Here is a 23,910-nt window from a genome sequence, read left to right on the forward strand (position 1 = left end):
TACACATCTCTGAGGAGCTGAAATGGTCAAACCACACAGACACTTTGGTGAAGAAGGCACGGCAGTGTCTCTTCAATCTCAGGATTCTGAAGAAATGTTGCCTGTCCCCGAGGGCCCTCACAATGTTCTACAGGAGCACCATCGAGAGCATACTGTCGGGCTGCATCACAACCTGGTACGGCAATGCCACTGCCGCGGACCACAATGTGCTACAGAGGGTGGTACATTCAGCGGAATGCACCATTGGGTGCACACTGCCTCCCCTCCAGGACACCAACAACACCAGGTGTCGCAGGAAGGCCAAGAAGTTCATCAGGGACCCCAGCCACCCGAGCCATGGCCTGTTCTCCCCGTTTTCCTAACTCAGACATGGGCAGCATAGGAACAATTTACATTTATCCTTCCCCCACCCCAATGGACATTTATTATTTGTTAATATGTGACTGACCGGCTCAAATCGGTATTTTTTTTTTTTTTACATTGGTAAAAAGTAGACTCAGAGCTACAAAATGGTATATCATATACTGCATTTTTGAGGAACAATGGGAAAGTAATTTTGCTTTGAAAGTTGATAAACTTTGAGAAAAGTGCCTTTGAATGTTTCGGTATCTACTGGAGAGCTCTTTGTCTACACCCATTCAGCGTTGTTCAAACCCTCTTAAGCCAGCCCACCCATCTCTTTAATGATTCACATGTGCTAAACAGTGTAGTAAAGATTAAGACTAAAAGTGGTAGTAGACTACAATAAGGGCATTTAGTATTTGGTACTGTTGCCTTTAATTGTTTAACTTGGGTCAAACGTTTCAGAAAGCGTTCCACAAGCTTCCCACAATAAGTTGGGTGAAATTTGGCCCATTCCTCCTGACATAGTAGGTGTAACTGAGTCAGGTTTGTAGGCCTCCTCGCACACGATTTTTCAGTTCTGGCCACACATTTTGTAGGGCTGTGTGATAGCCACTGCAATACCTTGACTTTGTTGTCCTTAAGCCATTTTTCCACAGTCTTTGGAAGTAGGCTTGGGGTCATTGTCCATTTGGAAGACCCATTTGCGACCAAGCTTTAACTTCCTGACTGATGTCTTGAGATGTTGCTTCAATATATCCACATAATTGTCCTCCCTCATGATGCCATTGATTTTGTGAAGTGCACCAGTCAAAGTGTGAAGTGCAGCAAAGCACCCCCACAACATGATGCTGCCACCCCCGTGTTTCACGGTTGGGATGGTGTTCTTCGGCTTGCAAGCATCCCCCTTTTTCCTCCAAACATAACGATGGTCATTATGACCAAACAGTTATATTTTTGTTTCTTCAGACTAGAGGACATTTCTCCAAGAAGTACGATCTTTGTTGCAAACCATAGTCTGGCTTTTTTATGGCGGTTTTGGAGCAGTGGCTTCTCCTTGCTGAGCCGCCTTTCAGGTTATATCGATATAGGACTCGTTTTAATGTGGATATAGATACTTTTGTACCTTTTTCCTCCAGCATCTTCACAAGGTCCTTTGCTGTTGTTCCGGGATTGATTTGCACTTTTCGCACCAAACTACGTTCATCTCCAGGAGAGAGAACGTGTCTCCTTCCTGGGCGGTATGATGGCTGCGTGGTCCTATGGTGTTTATACTTGCGTACTATTGTTTGTACAGATGAACGTGGTACCTTCAGGCATTTGGAAATTGCTCCCAAGGATGAACCAGACTTGTGGAGGTCTGGTCAATTATTTTTCTGAGTTCTTGGGCTGATTTCTTTTGATTTTCCCATCATGTCAAGCAAAGAGGCACTGCGTTTGAAGGTAGGCCTTGAAATACATCCACAGGTATACCTCCAGTTGACTCAAATGATGTCAATTAGCCTATCAGAAGCTTCTAAAGTCATAACATCTTTTTCTGGAATTTTCCAAGCTGTTTAAAGGCACAATCAACTTAGTGTACCGGACTATTGAGCGCACCTGAATATAAGCCGCACCCACTGAATTTTTTAAAATATATTATTTTGAACATAAATAAGCCACACATGTCTATAAGCCGCAGGTGCCTGCCGGTACATTGAAACAAATTAACTTTACACAGGCTTTAACGAAACACGGCTTGTAACAAAAATAAATAGGCTTTAACGAAACACGGCTTGTAACAAAAATAAATAGGCTTTAACGAAACACGGCTTGTAACAAAAAATAAAAAAAATTGCAGTAAACAGTAGCCTACCAAGAAAGTCATTGGTCACTATCTTCCTTCGGTGTCGGAGTTGAATAGCCTCAGAATTGCTTCATCCGATATTGGATTGTTTTCATTGTCGCTCTCCTCATTTTCATCCGGAGGCAAATCCCCCGCTGAGCCCTCTTCAACACACAGCAGTTCAGCCTTTCGAAACCCATTGATGATAGTGGATTTTTTGACAATGCTCCACACTGTCAGGACCCACGCCGGCCACAAAAAAGTTATTTGACCTTAAAACCTGTTGGGGCTCGGGGGCAGTATTGAGAAATTTTGAAAAAAATATGTGCCCATTTTTAACTGCCACCTACACCAACTCAGAAGCTAGGATATGCATATTATTAACACATTCGGATAGAAAACACTCTGAATTTTCTAAAACAGTTTGAATGGTGTCTGTAAGTATAACAAAACTCATATTGCAGGCAAAAACCTGTGAAAAATAGATTTAAAAAAAATGTGAATTTTGTGACTGTACTATTTAGTGTCATTGTTTTATAGATACCATAGTGAGAAAGGATTCATTTCGCAACACCTACGGCTTCCACTAGATGTCAACGATCTTTATAAAGTTGTTTGAAGCGTCTATGATAAACAGAGAGCAAATTAGAATGCAAGGAAGTTGACATGTCGTCACTTCATTTTTTGCGCCTGCGCATAAATCTGAGAAGCGTGAGTTTGTCATTAATTGTTTATCAAGACATATGGACCAAAAGATTAATGCTTAACAACGTTTGACATGTTTGAACGAACGTAAATAGATTATTTACTAGGTTTTTTTTAGCTTTTCGGCGTGATTTTACAACCCCCCCCACCACGTTTTGTGGGAGCATAATGAACGCTAACTACTTGGTGTTATTTGGACATCAATTATGAACTTTGTCAAAAGAAACCACATTTGTTCCGGACCTGGGATTCCTGGCAGTGCCTTCTGATGGAGATAATCAAAGGTAAGGGGATATTTACAATGTTATTATCGATATTAGATGATGCTAACTGTATAGCATAGCTTATTGTTCTTAGCATAGCACCCCGTTTATTGCAAAATGTGATTTCCCAGTAAAGTTATTTTGAGATCTGGCCATTCGGTAGCAATTACGAGATGATAATATATTATTCTTTGAATGACAATATTATAATTTACCAATGTTTTCGAATAGTAATTTTGTTATGTTCACCGGAAGCATTTCAGAGAAGAAAAAAATCTGAATTTCACGCTACTGTAAAATGCTGTTTTTGGATATAAATATGAACTTGATGGAACAAAAAATGCATGTATTGTATAACATAATGTCCTAGGAGTGTCATCTGATGGAGATTGACAAAGGTTAGTGCATAATTCTAGCTGGTTTCTGCTTTTGGTGACGCCTGACCTTGAATTGAAAATGGATGTTTGTACTTTTGTGGCTATGTACTGTCCTAACATAATCTAACTTTATGCTTTTGCCGTAAAGCCTCTTTGAAAATCGAACAATGTGGTTAGATTAAGGAGATGTTTATCTTTTAAATTGTGTAAAATAGTTGATTGTTTGAGAAATTGAAATTATTAGATTTTTGATGTTTTGAATTTCCAGCCTTGTTAGCAATCCCGACTCTGGGTTCATTGCTAACCTGTAGCCCCAACAGGTTAAAACCCTTTCACGCTTGAGTTCCAAATATCTATCGGTCGCCCCAGCGTGAGTTTTTTTTTTTATGCACGTGATGTTCGAACGTTCTCTCCATTCCAGAATGTGATTGTTACATAAACAACAACACTGAATGGCTCAGAGTGGGAGTGAGAGGTTACCGTGATTGACTGCCTGCACGCGCCATTTGTATCACTATCAGAAAATGTTTTGTGTGGTATTATTGATATATTTAGTATTTTATTCACGTTTTTCAATTACCCGTGATAAATCATGCGTTCCGATATTTGCATAAATTGTAATGGGCGCATAGTATGTGTGTAAAATAATGTTTTGAAGGTTGTACTGATTATGATGAGCTAAGCTAATTCCAGCTATGTATGGAGCCATGTTTGTTGACATACAATGCATTCTGGGTTTCACGTAATCGTCTGTTTGACCAAAGATGTTATATCAAAATGAGGTAAGTAAGAGTTAACTCATTTTTTGAGGACTTCCGGAAATGAATGGTGGGATGTGAACGACGGTAGATGACACACCCCTTCAACATGCATACTATAAACAGACCAAACTAATCTTGTCTTCTCTTATTATCTTCGGTTTCTGTGAGGAAAAAATGCATGGCCGCATGCTGAAACTAATCTCGGATAACTTTCGATTTCTAGAAAGTGTTTTACCTAATTATTTCGATCAATGGTGAGCTCACCCGTGATGTGATTAATTATACATAGGAATTGATATTAGCTAATTCATATTGTAGTTTACGTCAGCCGAGAGTTAGAAAATATGACTGCTTGTGTTGGGTCAATCTTTCCTCAGTTAGCGCTAGGACAAATGTAGCCTACATTTTTCCAGTTAGGATGATTGTGTTGTGCTATATATACTTCTGTGAATATCTGAACATTGCATCCAAAAATAAACTGCTCACATTCTGGAGATAACTTTGTAAGGACTGTGTTTGTGTAAATAGTTTCTGAAAAAAGTGTGGCCAGCTCAAATGCTGATTGTTGCGTCAATCGAAACTGGCCGTTCTAAATGAGTGTTATAATCACGGGGTGTGATCGTACGCTTCAGGGACCACTGTAGAACGATCACACCCCATGTGATGGTACATGTGAAAGGGTTAACCCGTTCAGCAATTTCATTGGTCTAATGAAAGCTTCATGCCGCCAAAAAACTGAGAATGTGTTTTTGAGAAAAAAACATTTGAAAGCGGGAAAAATCCATATATTAGCCGCGTCATTGTTTAAGCCGCGAGGTTCAAAGCGTGGGAAAAAAGTTGCGGCTTATAGTCCGGAAATTACGGTATGTAAACTTCTGACCCGCTGAAATTGTGATATAGTGAATTATACGTGCAATAATCTGTCTGTAAACAATTGTTGGAAATGTTACTTGTGTGATGCACAAAGTAGATGTCCTAACCGACTTGCCAACACTATAGTTTGTTAACAAGAAATGTGTGGAATGGTTGAAAAACAAGTTTTAATGACTCCAACCTAGGTGTATTTAAACTTCTGACTTCAACTGTAGTTAAACATAGTAATTACTTGCAAAGTTGCTAATTAGTTATAATGCTAAAGTTGTCCACGATGAGATTCAAACAATCAACCTTTGTGTAGCAATACTTCGCATCATACACCCACCCATCCTCCCCAACCAACCTCCCTCCTATCATTTCTGTCTTAAGTAACATACTGTCTTTATCTGTGATTGAAATGCACTGTATACAAACTTGTTTACTGCACACCAAAATGTCCACTTAAGCAATTGTCTATATAAGCAATTTGTGTCTATTTCACAATCATTTGTAATACTGGGTTGGAAATGCTTTTGTCACTGGCTACTGAGTAGACATGATTTGCTTTTAGCTGTAAACAATTCTTAGAAAAAATACTTGTCATGCACAAAGTAAATGTCCTAACCAACTTGCCAAAACTATAGTTTGTTAACAAGAAATGTGTGGAGTGGATGAAAAACAAGTTTTAATGACTCCAACCTAAGTGTATGTAAACATCTGACTTCAATTGTATGTGGTGGACACTTGATACGGTCACATGATATTGTTGTGGTATGTCACAAAATCATGTTACGACCACACATCAATTTTCATTTTATATATCAATATTTTGCTAAGTATTGCTAAGTGGATGGGTCTCTTCTTAAAGTGTAAATGGTACAGCCAAATGGTTACTTGCATAGTAGCAATATCAGAAATATATAGTGTCAATATAAATGAAATAATACTCAAACAATATCTATAACAACAGTGATAGACGGGGTAGTTATATGCATACAATCAGGGGTAAAGTGGCTGAGCAGCAGGATTAAAAAAAAATAGTTGCAGCAATGTATGTGTGTTAGTTGAGAGTCATTTTAATAGAGGCACTGCAGATAGTGCTGATGACTGGTCCGTCCAAACCACACATGAACAAGGGAATCTATATTCGGAGAGCTTGTTTCTGTCCTGCCCTTGACTTTGGTTCAGGGCATGTGATGGTCATTGCCTCTTCATCACAAAACTCCCTGATCTTCTCAAAAATATATGTTTGTCAAGCTGTGTTCAGTCCAGGTGGTGCTTGTACAGGCAGACCATCTATGGGAGGAAGGATGTCAGCGTTGCGAAGCGGCTGAAACCTGGTCCCGACTGAGTCCGAACGCTCCTTGGCGACAGCAACACCAGGCTACAGAGCATTGAAGCTGTAAAACAGGAAATAAAATAAAAAATAAGACATTACAACCTTGCACAACATCAATTCACCTCCCAAGTTTAGATTAGAAGAATAACCTCATACAATGCAATGAAAATGATATTCACCTGAAGTGATGGTACTGCTTAATATGTGGCAGCGGCCTGAAGTACAGAGTCAGGTGTTGTTGCCAGCCACCACCACCATAACAACTTCCAGTCCAACCATCTGTTTGATGTGAGATCAATAAAAGTAGTGTCAATCATGTGGGAGGTCAATTAAATAATCAAAATGTGTTTATGCTTTGCATACCAAGTGTTGTCATCGATTCCTTGTAGAGACGCCACACTGCTGCTTTTGTCATATGGGATGGCAGCAGCTTTCCACCAAAGTGTTTGTGTCCTGGTAATACTATTGCATTAACCTCTACATAGTTGTTGATGAAGTTCACCACTCGCTGCAAGTCCTCATACTTCAGGTGTGACCCGTGCTTGCTTGGACCAGCTCTCTTTTTGATGGGAGGCATTAGACCATTCTCCTTGTATGACTGGTGGAGGAGAGTCAGGCGTGTTCTACTGATGCTGAAAGACAAATTCCAGATACAAATATTTTTGCATTATTCTACAATAGATGCAAAATGGCATTCTGAGATAATATCACTACACACAGTTCATACATGTAATGTTAGCTAGCTAGCCAGCCATCTATCGTCAGCTGGCTAGCTAACAGCAAGCTTTAACTAGCAACACAAACTGATTGTCATAGCTAGCTAAAGTTAACCAAATAGGTTCAATGTTAGCTAGTTAGCTAGCTAACACACACACTTCATACACATAAATTAATGTTAGCTAGCAAGACAGCCATCTAACCTCAGCTAATGTTAGCTAGCTAACAGCAAGCTTTAACTTGGGGTATTTTGTTTAGACATGTATAGTAATGTTAACATTAGCTAGCTAGCTAAAAAATTTATAAAAATCCCAATCCATAAAGTAAAGTTACTAGCAATACAAACTGATTGCCATAGCTATCTAAAGTTAACCAAATAAAGTCAATGCTAGCTAGCAAGCCAGCCATCAAACTTCAGCTGGCTAGCTAACAGCAAGCTTTAACTAGCAATACAAACCGATTGTCATAGCTAGCTAAAGTTAACCAAATAGGTTCAATGTTGGCTAGTTAGCTAGCTAACGTTAGGCTATAACTAGCAATGCAAAATGACATTTTGGGTAAATATCACTAACATTACACACACAGTTCATACACGTAAATTAATCTACAATGTCTTCTTCAATTAAAATGTTTTTACCTAAATCAGGGATTTCCTCATCGTCTGATTCATTTTAAGGGCAGCAATGTTATTGAGAGCAGTAGCAACATATTTGCAGTTCTCCATAGCTAACATTATATCTTTCCAAAAAACTGCAGTAGAAAGTATTATCTATGCATAATGAGCAGCTCATTTTATAGACACAAGATGCGTCACCGCAATATCAATCTGAAACTCATCTCTTGGCATGTCCAGCCCACTCTTTATCTCAGCCAATCATGGTTAGCGGGAAGGTTCCTGGCTTTTGCTTTGGCTAAACCAACTAGGCTCATAATTTAACAACTTTATTTGTATTTATAGATGGTATAAAAGTTGGTTATTAAGGCTCATGAAAGTTCACATGTTCGAGAAGGAATTTCTGCCAAAAAACGTATTTTGATGAAAAAAAAAAGAAATTACGTTCAAATGGGTCTCCTGTGAAGTTGTGACTTGTGACATATGCCTAGTTTCCTGAATTGGGTCACATATGTATATATTATTATTATTTCAATTTCTATTATTATCTCTTTTTTTTCACTTTGTCCTACATTGTTGGAGCTCAGATCTCAAGAATGTCACTGTACCCTATAATTACATCTGCAACCCTGTACATGTGACTATTAAACCATCTAATCTCAGATTTTGAAAAATCAACAAGATGGCAGATATTCACAATACAGCAATGTGATGGTAGCTGGAATCTGCTAGCTGTCTGAGAAGTTGTTGATTATTGTGCCCTTTTCACACTACTGAGCAAAACTAAGCTGTACAGGGCTAGCCTACTTACCATAGTTGCTGGAAAGAACAATATGAAAAAATATCTGAGCCAGCATAGTACAGTTTGGGTACTAGTTTGTGCTTTAGTTTGTACTTGCACTGTCATTGTTATTTCAGTAAATCACAAGCAGATGCATAACCATACGTATCTATCAACAGTAACCAATATATGTGTGAATTCACTGTATTATTTGTTGAGGCAGATGTTTGATTATGTAGAGTGCTGTTAGATTGTATAATTCACTGGGCCCAGACCTTGAACATTTTCTAGGAAATGTACTACTCTCTGGTTCCTAGTTAAGTAAGTTGTATTTTTTCACCGCATACTGCTGATCTGAGGTAGCAGATGAGAAGAGCACAGATGTGCGCTTGCATGCGGTAATGACAGTTTGGGGTATAACAATAAACCAATTCAAATGTGAAATGCATGACATTAAAGTGTGATTATCATATCTATGTGAGCAGATGATTGATCCTCATCAAATGAAAAAGGGTTTTGTCCGTGTGTGTGTGATTGCTGTGTGTGTACATCTGAATGTTTGTGCTCACATTTGTGTGCACATGTGTGTGCGTGTGTATAATTGTTTGAATATGCTTGTGTGGGTTTGTGCGAGTGTTTGTGTCAGTGTTTGTGCTCACATGTGAGAGTGTGTGTGTGTGTGTGTTATGTTGGCATGGCTGCAGCGTCGGTATGGTGAGGATATTGTCGGTGGATTGCGCTAATTAGCTCTCCCAGCATGCAGTTCCAGTAGCATGGCGTGGAGTTGGAGTTTCTTATGCACTGAAGTGGAGACGTTGGCGCACACACACACACACACACTTGGCTGGCACAGTGTTTCTTTCCAGACTTCTTGTACATGAGACATTGCCAGCATACTCCTTTCTTTTATTTTCTAAAGACTGGTGCATCCACGGTTTAGCAGGGGATCTCAGGTTTTTGCTACATTTTATACACAGCTGTTTCTCAATATAGGACTATATGCTGCTCCTTTAACATGATCCAGTGTGTGTGTGTACGGTATGTCATTCTCACAAACCACTGTGTGCCCAGGCTCTATTCTGGTACAGTAATATGACCGCATGATTTATCATTGGGCAATAGGCATCTGCTTAGCCAATTACCACTCACTGTGCCAACCCAGGGCATCTTGTTTGTGTGAGGGACAACTGTGGATAAGCCAGAGGAGAATCAGAATCGAGTTGGGGTGGCAGTCATTCCAGAGACAGAAATAGGTAGAAGTACAGATTTTCACTAATGTATCAGGAGTATTACCTACATCCATGTAGAATTAGCCTATAAGATGTGAAATTACCACCAGCTCAACACTTTTTTTTTTCTCCTTCCCTTGCTCATTTCACATTCACTTCTATGACCACTAGCCCCATTGTCATTAGCAACCCAGAGAGTCAGGCAGGCCATAATAACTGCCATTGAAATATGTTGTAATTATGTAGGGGATACATACGCAGCAATACGCAACAGCAAGGCCTCTATAAACAGTGTTTGTGGGTGTGTTGAGATGACAGCTACAATATAGGGTATAAGGGGAAAGGGGGATACCTAGTCAGTTGTACAACTGAATGCATTCAACTGAAATGTGTCTTCTGCCTTAATCGACATCCATGTCATCGAGGGTCGGGGAACAGTGGGTTAACCGCCTTGCTCAGGGGTAGAACAATTTTTTTTTTTTTACCTTGTCAGCTCGGGGATTCGATCCAGCAACCTTTTGGTTACTGGCCCAATGCTCATATCTGCCAGGCTACCTGCCGGTTTTGATGGACATAATATGCTGTCCAAGCTATTCAAATATGTCCCTCGAGGCTAGTTACTCTTCTGGTTTTCATTATTTTCAAGAACAGATTTAGACCTGGGACATCAGGTGAGTGCAATTAACTACCAAAACAAACAGCAGAAATGTTTAGGCCCTCCAGGACCTAATTGCATAGCCCTGTAATGTTGATTATTTCTATTGAGTTTGACAGTGAATTACTGACCCAAGACACCGACAAACCATGACAATCCCTAAAACATATTGTAGTATAACCATTATTTTTGATGAGTTATTTTCATATATAATTGTCTCGTGCATCTACAGAAGGATCTATATCCAATGCAATGGAAACAAAGGTCAGTCAACCTGTATGTCTTACCTTTTCTGTCCACCACTACATTTTCTCATAGTTATATAATGAACGGTATATAATGTAACCCAGTATAATGTAATGAAATGTTGTTATCTAAAGGGGTTAATCTTTGTAATTCTGAATGAAACTACATATCTCTTGCTGAGAGTAATGTCAAGACTTGTCTATTCATCTGTAGACAATAGATCTGCTAGAGTGTTCATGATAACTCAAGCTAAAGGCTTGGCAAGTGTGTTTGCTGACAATGCTCTTTCATTTTCAGAATGTACTGTTTGGGTTCTTAAGGAAAAATAGTATTTTGAATTTACTTCAGAAAATGTGTCTACTAAACGTATAAGACATTATTTGCTGTTCAATGACCTAGCCGATACAAACCCCCAAGTTGTTGTGGGTGTGATAGCTGTGACCTAGCTGGTGCAAAGCCCTAAGTTGTTCTGGTGGTGATAGCTGTGACCTAGCTGGTGCAAAGCCCTAAGTTGTTCTGGTGGTGATAGCTGTGACCTAGCTGATACAAAGCCCCAAGTTGTTCTGGTGGTGATAGCTGTGACCTAGCTGATACAAAGCCCCAAGTTGTTCTGGTGGTGATAGCTGTGACCTAGCTGATACAAAGCCCCAAGTTGTTCTGGTGGTGATAGCTGTGACCTAGCTGATACAAAGCCATAAGTTGTTCTGGTGGTGATAGCTGTGGAAACCAGAGAAGACAGGCTTGCACTAAACCTGCCGAGGTCGTCAGTGCAGACCTGACGTTTTTATGGAAATAGCGAATGCCTTTAAAGTGTGCTATCTTTACTTCTGAATTGTTGCTTTGTGTGTGAGAGAGAGAGAGAGAGAGAGAGAGAGAGAGAGAGAGAGAGAGAGAGAGAGAGAGAGAGAGAGGAGAGAGAGAGAGAGAGAGAGAGAGAGAGAGAGAGAGAGAGAGAGAGAGAGAGAGAACCCATTGGAGTGCAGCAGAACATAATTATGTTTAAATAAAGAGAACACCATTAGGATTCGAGTAATGCTACATTCCCCCACCACCAAGTAGTTGGCATTGTTTTCATGTCTGTACTGGTGCGTTCCTGATGCCTTCCATAATATAGGGAATTATTGAAATATTACATCAATCCACCCCCTCCCGGCTTTTCGAGTTTGAGTTTTCGCCGCAATCCATTTTTCCCGGGTAACAATTGCATTATAATTCTGCGGAACGCTCCTTTCACTTTCAAAAGGATACAAAGGTCTCATCCACACTAAATACTTTATTGATCAGAGCACTTTGAATAGCTAATTATCTGCCTGTGATGTGCAACGATTAATATGAGGCCATTGTTTGCAGAGCACCATGATAGATGATTCCCCTTACCGTGCATATTTTTCCAAGTAATTATTGATCATTAGAGCTAAGACAACATTTGTGGCTGCACAAAGTAGGGACCAAGACGAGGGGACCGTCTGTCTGTCAACCTAAGCAAACTGGAAAAAGAGGAAAACAAAGAGAAAAGAAGTAAAGATAAGTGGAGAGAACTGAAGAGAAGAGAGGGATGGTTTAACAGGGAGAAAAGAGTGAAAGTGTGCTTTAACAGGATGTGCCTGAATAATAAGTATCTTGCACTCTTAGCAAGTGTTAAATTGGGGCTGGTGGGGTTAACATGCTGCTTTATACAGCGATTAGAGGCCAATGTGTGATGAAAGGAGGTGTGCTGATGGTGATTCTATGGCTATCGGAGCAGAAACATAGTGGCCTGTTGCATTAACACTCATTACCATTAGACTATCAGTGGCAGTGTGTATGCCCTTTCATCACGGCCCGATGCGTCAGAATGCGAACTGAACCACATGGTTGGTCTGTTGTAATCATGTAATTGTTTATGTCCTGGAGCGTGGTCAATTGTATTATGTGAAATCGACTCGGCTCACACTCCCTTTGCCATCTTGCCCCTGACAGTGGCAGGGGGTGGGAACGTTGCCAATGACTTTGATTGGTCTTCCAACAGCCCTATTCTACATATGCTGCTGTTTAGTCCTAAAATGGGCACCATATTCCATTTTGTTGTGAATCAAGAAAGTACATTGTCAATGATGAGTCCAATTGATAATGTTACATTTTTTACACCAAATACAAACATACACATACAAACAACAACTTACATATGCACACAAACAACGACTACATCTCCTCTACCCAGATCTGCATGCTCACACCCCCACCCCCATCCCTGCATATAAAACGGTGCCGATAGACATTGCAGCTCTGTTTCTAGCTCCTAAGCAACTTTGCAGTATATATATATATATATATATATATATATATATATATATATATATATATATATATATATATACACACTACTGTTCAAAAGTTTGGGGTCACTTAGAAATGTTTTTTTTTTTGTTATTGTATTTGAAAGAATAGCAACAACAACAAAAAATCCATTAAAATGACAGCAAATTTATCAGAAATACAGTGTAGACATTGTTAATGTTGTAAATGACTATTGTAGCTGGAAACGGCAGATTTTTTTATGGAATATCTGCATAGGCGTACAGAGGCCCATTATCAGCAACCATCACTCCTGTGTTCCAATGGCGCGTTGTGTTAGCTAATCCAAGTTTATCATTTTAAAAAGCTAATTGATCATTAGAAAACCCTTTTGCAATTATGTGAAATGAGCTGAAAACTATAAAACTGGCCTTCTTTAGACTAGTTGAGTATCTGGAGCATCAACATTTTTGGGTTCGATTACAGGCTCAAAATGGCCAGAAACAAAAACCTTTCTTCTGAAATTCGTCAGTCTATTCTTGTTCTGAGAAATGAAGGCTATTCCATGTGAGAAATTGCCAAGAAACTGAAGATCTCGTACAACGCTGTGTACTACTCCCTTCACAGAACAGCACAAACTGGCTCTAACCAGAATAGAAAGAGGAGTGGGAGGCCCCGGTGCACAACTGAGCAAGAGGACAAGTACATTAGAGTGTCTTGTTTGAGAAAAATACACCTCACAAGTCCTCAACTGGCAGCTTCATTACATAGTACCCACAAAACACCAGTCTCAACGTCAACAGTGAAGAGGCGACTCCGGGATGCTTGCCTTCTGGCAGAGTTGCAAAGAAAAAGCCATATCTCAGACTGGCCAATAATAAGAAAAGATTAAGATGGGCAAAATAACACAGACACTGGATAGAGGAAGTCTTTCTAGAATGCCAGCATCCTGGAATCGCCTCTTCACTGTTGACATTAAGACTGATGTTTTTTTTTAATATATATATTTTTTTTATTCATTTTTTTCTTACATTATTAGCCTAGAATGATTTTTTTGTGTTATTACATATAGCCAGAAATAACTTTTGGATATCACAGTGGCAGTAACTCACCAGCATTCTGACCAGAAATTCTGACGACTTTCCTGAATTGAATTCTTTGTTCGTACCCCCCAGGGCAATTTAACTTATCTCAGAGGCTGCTCCAAGACGCTGCCGGCGGAAAAAAATGTATTCGGAGTGGACTTCTAGTCTGACTCAGGTGGAGTGCACACCATCCGCCCCTGGACAATAAAGTAGACAAGCTCAGGGCGAGGATCTCCTTCCATACAGACATCAGGGACTGTAACACACTCTTTTTCACAGAATCATGGCTCTCTCCAGATATATTGTCCCCATCCATACAGACTGGGATATCTTCCGGGTTGCCTCTAAGAATAACATTGATGTATAAACTGATATGGTGACTGAGTTCATCCGGAAGTGTATAGGGGATGTTGTTCCCACTGTGACTATAAAAACCTACCCAAACCAAAAACTGTGGAAAGAGATGGTACCATTCGTGCAAAACTGAAAGTGTGAACCACCACTTTTAACCACGGCAAGGTGACTGGGAATATGGTGGAATACAAAATGTGCAGGTATGCCCCCCATAAGGGAATCAAACAGGCAAAATGTCAGTGCAGAGACAAAATGGAGTCAGAATTCAACGGCTCAGACACGAGATATATGTAGCAGGGTCTACAGACAATCACAGACTACAAAGGGAAAACCAGCCACGTTGCTGACACAGACATCTTCTGTGACCAGCTGGCTGGAGTGTTTATGGACATATTCAATCTCTCCCTATCCCAGTCTGCTGTCCACCATTGTTCCAGTACCCAAGAAATCAATGGTAACTGAACTAAATGACTATTGCCCCGTAGCACTTACTTCTATCTTCATGAAGTGCTTTGAGAGGCTAGTGTAGGATAATATCACCTCCACCTTACCTGACACCCTAGACCCACTTCAATTTGTATACCGTCCAATAGATCCACAGACGATGCAATTGCCATCGCACTGCACACTGCCCTATCCCATCTGGACAAGAGGAATACCTTTGTTAGAATGATGTTCATTGACTATAGCTCAGCCTTCAACAACATAGTACCCTCCAAGCTCATCGTTAAGCTCAGGACCCTGGGTCTGAACCCCACCCTGTGCAACTGCATCCTGGACTTCCTGAAGGGCCACCCCCAGTTGGTGAAGGTAGGAAACAACACCTCCACTACACTGATCCTCAACACAGGGGCCCCCAAATGGGTGCTTGCTCAGCCTCCTCCTGTACTCCCTGTTCACCCATGACTGCATGGCCATGCACACATCCAACTGAATCATCAAGTTTGCAGACGACACAACAATGATGAGACAGCCTACAGGGAGGAGGTGAGGGCCTTGGTGGAGTGGTGCCAGGAAAATAACCTGTCCTTCAACGTAAAAAAAAACAACTAAAGTGCTGTCATCAAGGCAAAGGGTGGCTACTTTGAAGAATATAAAATCTAAAATAAATGTTTCATAGTTTTGATGTCTTCCCTATTATTCTACAATGAAGAAAATTGTAAAATCAAAGAAAATCCCTTGAATGAGTAGGTGTGTCAACTATTGACTGATACTGTATATAGATGTGATGGGATGTATAGAGATTATGGACAGTATGTGGACATACTATTTAGTATATCTGTAGATTATGTAGGATAGAACAGTATACAGTTGAAGTCGGAAGTTTCCATACACTTAGGTTGGAGTCATTAAAACTCGTTTTTCAACCACTCCACACATTTCTTGTTCACAAACTATAGTTTTGGCAAGTCGGTTAGGACATCTACTTTGTGCATGACACAAGTAATTTTTCCAAAAATTGTTTACAGACATATTATTTCACTTATAATTCACTGTATCACAATTCCAGTGGGTCAGAAGTTTACATACACTAAGTTGACTGTGCCTTTAAAAAGCTTGGAACATTTCCAAAAATGATGTCATGGTTTTAGAAGCTTCTGATAGGCTAATTGACATAATTTGAGTCAATTGGGTGTACCTGTGGATGTATTTCAAGGCCTACCTTCAAACAAAGTGCATCTTTGCTTGACATCATGGGAAAGTCAAAGGAAATCAGCCAAGACCTCAGAAAAACAATTGTAGACCTCCACAAGTCTGGTTCATCCTTGGGAGCAATTTCCAAATGCCTGAATACCACCTTCATCTGTACAAACTACCAAATACTAATTGAGTGTATTTAAACTTCTGACCCACTGGAAATGTGATGAAAGAAATAAAAGCTGAAATAAATCATTTTCTCTACTATTATTCTGACATTTCACATTCTTAAAATAAAGTGTGATCCTAACTGACCTAAGACAGGGAATTTTTACTTGGATGAAATGTCAGGAATTGTGAAAAACTGAGTTTAAACGTATTTGGCTTAGGTGTATGTAAACTTACGACTTCAACTGTATGCTCCAACTTTCCCTCCATCTTGTGCCAACATCACTTCTTTTTAAATTTGTATTCCTATTGTTTATTTTGTTTTCTAAGAGATTGTCAGTTGGATATGCTCTCTGCAAGGTTTTGTATATCTTCCCTACCATATGAACATCCTTTTCTGACTCAAATTTCCAAAACTTGATACATTTTAAGACAACGCAGAAGAGAAAACATAAATTGGAATGGGAATGGATTTACTCTCTCATATGATCACATGGTTTCCTGTTGTCTTAGTCATCCACTGGCTACCCCACACATCAATATAATGTAACCCTTTTGTAGCAATACAATCTCAATCATAAAACATTTGTTCCCAGGGAGGTCTGCCAGAATCTTGAGAGTTTGATATGGCTCTTCGTAAGAAGGTTAATACTGTATCACAGCTGCTGCAGTTGCCGCTGCACTGGTGGTTTGAATGTGCTGTACCTTTCTGAGCTGACCTTGGGGATATGGAAACCATCTTTTTTTTATATTATGTTTAAAAAAAAGGATATATCCCTCTCTCTTCTCCCCCCTCAAACCAGCGATCCTGAAGTCAAGTCTTGACAGAAAACGATCTGTTTGAGCCGTCGAGGGCGAGGGGGGTAAGCCAGCCCCGGTGCCCTACCTAAAGCAGCCCTCCAGACCCTACTTTCTCCCTCCTATCTCCATGAGGGAGGGAGGGATGCGGGGAAAAAAGGAGTTAGGGAGTTATGCAGTCTGCTCGACTACCTCTGGGGTGTTACACATTTAGAGCTGAATAGATGTTTCCTGTTGTGCTATACCACAACATGATCTATTTTCAATTAATTTTCAAAGTTTTGTGCCCGAGATTCGTGAAAGGGTTATCTACGATTGCACTTTTTGCATTTTTGACACCTTCGTGCTGGGAAACGTTGTGGAGCAACTATGTATTTTTAGGAGTGGTTGACATATGGGTTCAATGTAATGAACAGCTGTAATTAAAGTAAGACTTGCCTTTGAATTACCTTAAGTAAATAAGTAAAAAGGGTAAAATATATAACCTGTTTTCCAGCAGAATTTTTTTTTAAAGTTTTCGGGGTTGTTAAAACACACACCTTGCAGTGCTGCACTGATATGTGGATGTATGATTCAATGCTGCTCAGATGCAGCCTGACAGATCTTGCTCAATGGGTAACTCCCCAACCCCTCCTCCCCAGTCCTGCTGAAATATTTATATTTACAATACACATACATTATAGTATATTCATGGGTAAATACTGTGGTATGATCCAGTAGTTGTAAGATTCGGTAACACTTTACAAACCATAAGTAATTTACCTTAAACAATGTACTTTTGTTACCCTAATGTAACTACACAAAAATAACTGTAGAACCAACACTGTGTTTGTAGGTAGTTACATAGTAATAGCTTTTTTCACCAATTTCTCTACCATTATATTTGTGAATGGCCAAAGGAACTGAATTCTATGTTAACAGCAGCGCAGTGCGTCTGACCTAGCCTGTCATGAGTGACATTCTTTATTTTGAAGTGCCGACCCACACTTCAGAAAGTATTAATACCCCTTGACTTATTCCACATTTTGTTGTGTTACAGCCTGAATAAAAAATGTATTAAATCATATTTTTTTTCTCTCCCATATACACATAATATAATGTCAAAGTGAAAACATGTTTTTAGACATTTTTGCAAATGTATTGAAAATGACATACAAAAATATATAATTTACTTAAGTATTCACACCCCTGAGTCAATAAATTTTCAAATCACCTCTGGCAGCAATTACAGCTGTGAGTCTTCCTAAGAGATTTGCCTGCCTTGATTGTACAACATTTGCAAATCATTTTTTAAATTATTTAATGTCTGTCAAATTGGTTGTTGAACATTGCTAGACAACCATTTTTCAGTCTTGCCATAGATGTTCAAGCAGATTTTAGTCAAAGCTGTAACTCTGCCACTCCGGAATATTCACTGTCTTCTTGGTAAGCAACTCCAGAGTAGATTTGGTCTTGTGTTTTAGGTTATTGTCCTTTGTCTGGTGGAAAGCAGACTGAACTAGGTTTTCCTCTAGGTTGTCCTTTGTTCTATTCCATTTCATTTTTATCCTGAAAAACTTCCCAGTCCCTAAATATTACAAGTATACATGATGCAGCCACCACTATGCTTGAAAATATGGAGAGTGGTACTCAGTAATGTGTTGCATTGGATTTTCCACAAACATAACACTTTGTATTCATGAAAAAAAAGTTAATTGCTTTGCCACATCTTTGCAGTATTACTTTCAAATCCAATTTTATTGGTCACATACACATATTTAGCAGATGGTTGTGCGGGTGTAGCGAAATGCTCGTGTTCCTAGCTCCTACAGTGCAGTAGTATCTAACAATTCACAACAATACAAACACATATCTAAAAGTAAAATAATGAAATTAAGTTAAAGGCTTGAACACACCTACTCATTCCAGGGGTTTTCTTTATTTGTATTATTTTCTACATTATATAATAATAGTGAAGACATCACAGTTATGAAATAACACATATGGAATCATGTAGTAACCAAAAAAGTGTTAAATAAATCAAAATATATGCTATGTGTGAGATTATTTTTTGATTACTACATGATTCCATGTGTTATTTCATAGTTTTCATGTGTTCACTATTATTCTACAATGTAGGAAATTGTTAAAAATAAACAAAAACACTTGAATAAGTAGATGTGTCCAAACTTTTGACTGGTACTGTATATAAATATTAGGACGCTGTTGCGCCTTCTTCACCACGATGTCTGTGTGGGTGGACCATTTCAGTTTGTCCGTGATGTGTACGCCGAGGAACTTAAAACTTTCCACCTTCTCCACTAATGTCCCGTTGATGTGGATAGGGGGGTGCTCCCTCTGCTGTTTCCTGAAGTCCACGATATTTCCGGCTGTATGTAATAACACAAGAAGAAAACTGTTCTAGGGTGATAATGTAAGAAATAACACCCAAAAGTAACAAAATACTGAAAAGTTGCTTAGGAGCTAGAAGCAGAGTTGCCATGTACGTCGACACCATCTTCTTCTTTAGTGCTATGTTGCAAACAGGATGCATGTTTTGGAGTATTTTTATTCTCAACGGGCTTCCTTCTTTTAACTATGTAAATTAGGTTAGTATTGTGAACATATTTTGCCATAACAAAGGGGTTGAATACTTATTGACTCAAGACATTGCAACTAATTGATTTTTCTTAATTTGTAGAAATGTCTTAAAACATAATTGCACTTTGACATAATGGGGTATTGTGTGTAGTAGGCCAGTGATACAAAATCGAAATTGAAACCATTTAAAATGCAGGCTGTAACACAACAGAATGTGGAACAATTCAAGGGGTGTGAATACCTATTGATGGCACTGAAATAAAGCCTATGTGACAAATAAAACCAAGCGAGAAAATGCATATAGGGATGAATGCATCAATGAGTCAATTGCTCTTAAATTGGACAGGGTTTTAAGAGAGGAAGAGGGGAGGAAAGGGATTTGTCTTGCCCCTGCTCTCCAGCACAAACCTATCATTGAAAGGTCATGCAGAATCTCTGAAAGGCTTGTGCAGTTGTCCACAATGGAGAATATCCTCCTGGCAGTCGCTGTACTGGCCTTTTTCTCTCCAATTGTATTAATCTAGTCTAGCACATTCTATTTCTTTCTCCAACCTTTCATATTTTTTTATTCAGATGTGCTGTTTGATATGGTGTGTTTTACTGTGTTTATTAATCATATGTGTTTGTATTCAAGTCTACTTAATGCATTGGCATATCTGCCCTTGTGCACTCTTGCAGATGCATAGTTCTCAGAATGCCTCTCAGCCCATCTTATCTCTAGAAATGTATGTGACCTTCACTAACAAACTGTACTATATAGGCCCTCTTTATATGCCTCTGTCATATGGTAAAAGCAAAGTAGGCCAAAGGTGGTTCCTGAAAGACTGAAATAAAGCGAGCTGAAAGCATGCATACATACATGCCCTCCTGCCCCGACAACTCTCTGTATGTTTATGTTGGTTGTTTCATGCAGATGCTTTGTTGTCGTGGCCTTTTCTACACATGTGGGTTCTTATTTTGATCACCTTGTTGAAGGAAAACATGTACAAGTTGTCGTGTATTTGAGGTTTAAAAAGGCTTCTGAAGTTTGTAATTTCTACTTTGAAATGTCAGACTTGATTTATCAACCCCTAGAAGAATTTACATTAACTGAAATGCACATAATAATTCACATTTCCTGTTGCTGCAGGATTACTTTCCTGCTGTAGCAAACTGGCTGAAATTAAGATTCTACATCTCTAACGTTCTAAGAACATTCTATGGTCCTGTGTGGCTCAGTTGGTAAGAGCATGGCGATAGCAACGCCAGGGTCGTGAGTTGGAGGTCAAATGTACTACAATGTATGCACTCACTGTTGTCAGTCACGTTGGGATAAAAGCTTTTGCTATATGCATATATTATAAGAACAACTAATGCTGTGACTCACCAATGACTTCACTTCTCTCTCAGCTTCGAGACACTAAGTCATCCGACCAAAACACAACCCTGCTTCACTTCCTGGCCGAAAAGTGTGAAGAGAAGTACCCGGAGATCCTGAGGTTCCCTGAAGAGCTGGAACACGTGGAGAGTGCTAGCAAAGGTAAGCAAGTCCGTCCTCTTTAAATAATGGACACTGCATCACTGGTTGAACCATAATACTACGCAGACAACCTTAGACAATAGCTTATATCCTTATGTGAGAGATAGATGTACAGTACATTATACTGCAAAGTCAGAGAGTAATCAATACGTGTTGTCCTACTAGCATATTGCAATAGCAAAATGCTCTAATTGGACCTGGCAAGACAGTAAGCTATAGTTTCAACAAACAAGATATATCCCACCCGGCAATTTATGCCTCTTGAAATTGTACCATCTCACAGGAAAGCAAACATATTTCAGACAAAATGCAATTTACTCCACAGCTGCAATCATTCTAGGTGTTAGCAGTCACCTTTACCAATTTACTGCCATGTTTCATTTCCTGATCTTCTTGTTTTGACCCCTCTGCATTGTGTTTTGTCGGTAACCAATATAAATCCCTCAACAAGGCCCAAATATTATAGCTCTGTGTTCCTTGGCTCCATTTCAATTAAGAAAGATGTTGATTACAATTATGATGTTATTTCCTTGTGTTTTCATCAAAGTATTTTCTTCACCTTCTTCCCCCATCGGTATCCTCACTCTTTAAACAGTATAAACCCAGTTAAATCAAATTGTAAATGGCCAACGGGATTGTCTTTGTCTCTGCATTATCACAATGACACAAAGTTATGACTTGTTTTCAGAGTGCTTGTTTTGGAAGCTAGTTTCATTGCCGTGACCTTGGGATATTTACCTTGTGGCTGCCTTTTCTTCACCAGCAGCTCCCGGATCCCATACTGCATGGTTTACAAGGGGGTGACAAATCCTTTATTGGTTTTCTCCAATGGCTTAAACCAGGAGGCTCCGAGGCATTATACAACTTGATTTAGACCCGCCCATGTTTTATAGAGTGACCCGAGAGATTAGGCCCAACAAGGTTAAGATACTTTAATTAGGCCTGTTGGATCAGATGGAATAAGAATTCCTAATGGCCAGAGAGCCGCTCTTAATCCTTGTGTTATGTATAAATCTGGAATATTCTTCCGCTCAGTAAGAGCACCCCTGCAGATTCAATATGGATGATATCTGGCAGCAGTTTCAGTGGTGGATGGGAGGACTTTAATGGAGCACAATGGACTACATTTTGAGATGACCAAGAAAGGTTAACACGCCGGATGGGAGGCGTAGCGTGGTGACAGGACAGAACGAGTGGCTTTAACTACACATTATTGCCTTTATCTGCCATTGTGGGTTGACTTTGAGAATAAGAGAACATGGCTGCCATTTGTGGTGTGGAAGTGGCGTCTTTACAGCTCAAGTGGCGTAATTACCTCGAGAGTAAACATGCTACGTTGTTCACACATTTGAATAATGTTGTTTACCTGACATGTATTTTTTATTTATTTTACCTTTATTTAACTAGGCAAGTCAGTGAAGAATACATTCTTATTTTCAATGACAGCCTAGGAACAGTGGGTTAACTGCCTTGTTCAGGGGCAGAACGACAGATTTTTACCTTGTCAGCTCGGGGATTCGATCTTGCAACCTTCCGATTACTAGTCCCAACGCTCTTACCTGTGTGCTCCCTCCTGTCACTTAAGTGTTTGCTGCCTCATTGTGTCTGGGAATAGACTTGTTTCTCTGACCATGCTGTCATTTCACCTGTCAATAAACAAATTCGGTGCTAATTCCATTCTCAAGTATTCAATGGGGAATCCCCAGATGCCTATTTAATTTGTTAGTTACCTAATTGGTTATTTAATCTAATTCCCATTAATTATGTGCTCGACTGAGGCAGCGAGGCAGCCATTGTTAAAGTGGACCAGGCCCAGTCTTTATTATGGATATAGATGGATGAGTGTACGGCTCAAACTGTGAACGTGTATCAACTCATTCAAGTCATTTCAGGGACAATCAATTCTTGTACATGCTTGTTAGTTCAATTGGGTGAGACTAATAAGCTGACTCAATTCATTATGGCAAACACCATTGGAAAACAGAGACATGACACTAAGGAGAAGGCTGTAGAGGATATGAAGCTGTTTACTTCACAGTGCTTTCTGTGGTGCCTGTATTTTATTTATATGTTAATTAACAGAGATCTTATATACAATACAATAACTTTATTGTCCATGGACATTTTCATTTTCTCCTGAGGTCAGAAAATAATTGGGGTAAAACCCGGAAAACTTGCCCTTTAAGAGCATATGATTCCTTAGGGAGAGAGACAGAAATAATGAGATTGGGAAAGATATTTTGTTTTTATCTCATGCCTATTTGTCAGCAGACAGCATTGGTTTGAATCCTGAAGTGATGCTTTTTTTTCTCAGTTTTGGGATCCTTGGGACATCCAACTCTGACACCACCCCATTAAAGTTGAAATTTAAAATGGTTAAGGTAAGAGTTAGGATTAGGGTAGGGACATCCCAAGGATCCCTGATAGCACTAACCTTGACAGAAGTGCCCTTTCACAGGTGCAAAAGGAATTTGATGATTGAGTTACCCACTCCAACAAGAAACAGAACTATGTGATCTATTTTTTAAATGACACAAGCGCTCATGTTGTTTTATGTGATTTTAAGGGTAGTTTGAGCTGCCGGAGAGGAGAGAAACAAATAAGCTAAAATCTCAGCTGCCTAGCCTCACTAAAACTAATTTAATCAGAGAACACTTTGAGGCTGGAACACAAAGGGAGCTTGGTGATGGCTGGGCCACGTGTTGGCTTGATACCAGTCTGGAGGAGCTTTTACACTTGTGTAGAACGAGGCCCAGCTGAATAATTTACTGACTATCTTCCAGATC

At 39.5% G+C, this 23,910-nt stretch overlaps 1 protein-coding gene across 4 annotated transcripts in view; it reads left to right on the plus strand.

Annotated features, from left to right (window-relative positions):
- The window catches only part of LOC106611507 (protein diaphanous homolog 2), a 686,561-nt gene that overhangs the window by 421,352 nt on the left and 241,299 nt on the right, over positions 1-23,910 (plus strand). For all 4 annotated transcript variants that reach the window (XM_082955835.1, XM_082955838.1, XM_082955836.1 and 1 more), the window contains one exon: positions 20,995-21,124. In XM_082955835.1, coding sequence (XP_082811961.1) covers positions 20,995-21,124 — 130 coding nt within the window. The remainder of the gene's footprint in view (positions 1-20,994; positions 21,125-23,910) is intronic.

This window comes from Salmo salar, chromosome 09 (assembly GCF_965601325.2).
Source record: "Salmo salar chromosome 09, fSalSal1, whole genome shotgun sequence".
NCBI lineage: Eukaryota > Metazoa > Chordata > Actinopteri > Salmoniformes > Salmonidae > Salmo > Salmo salar.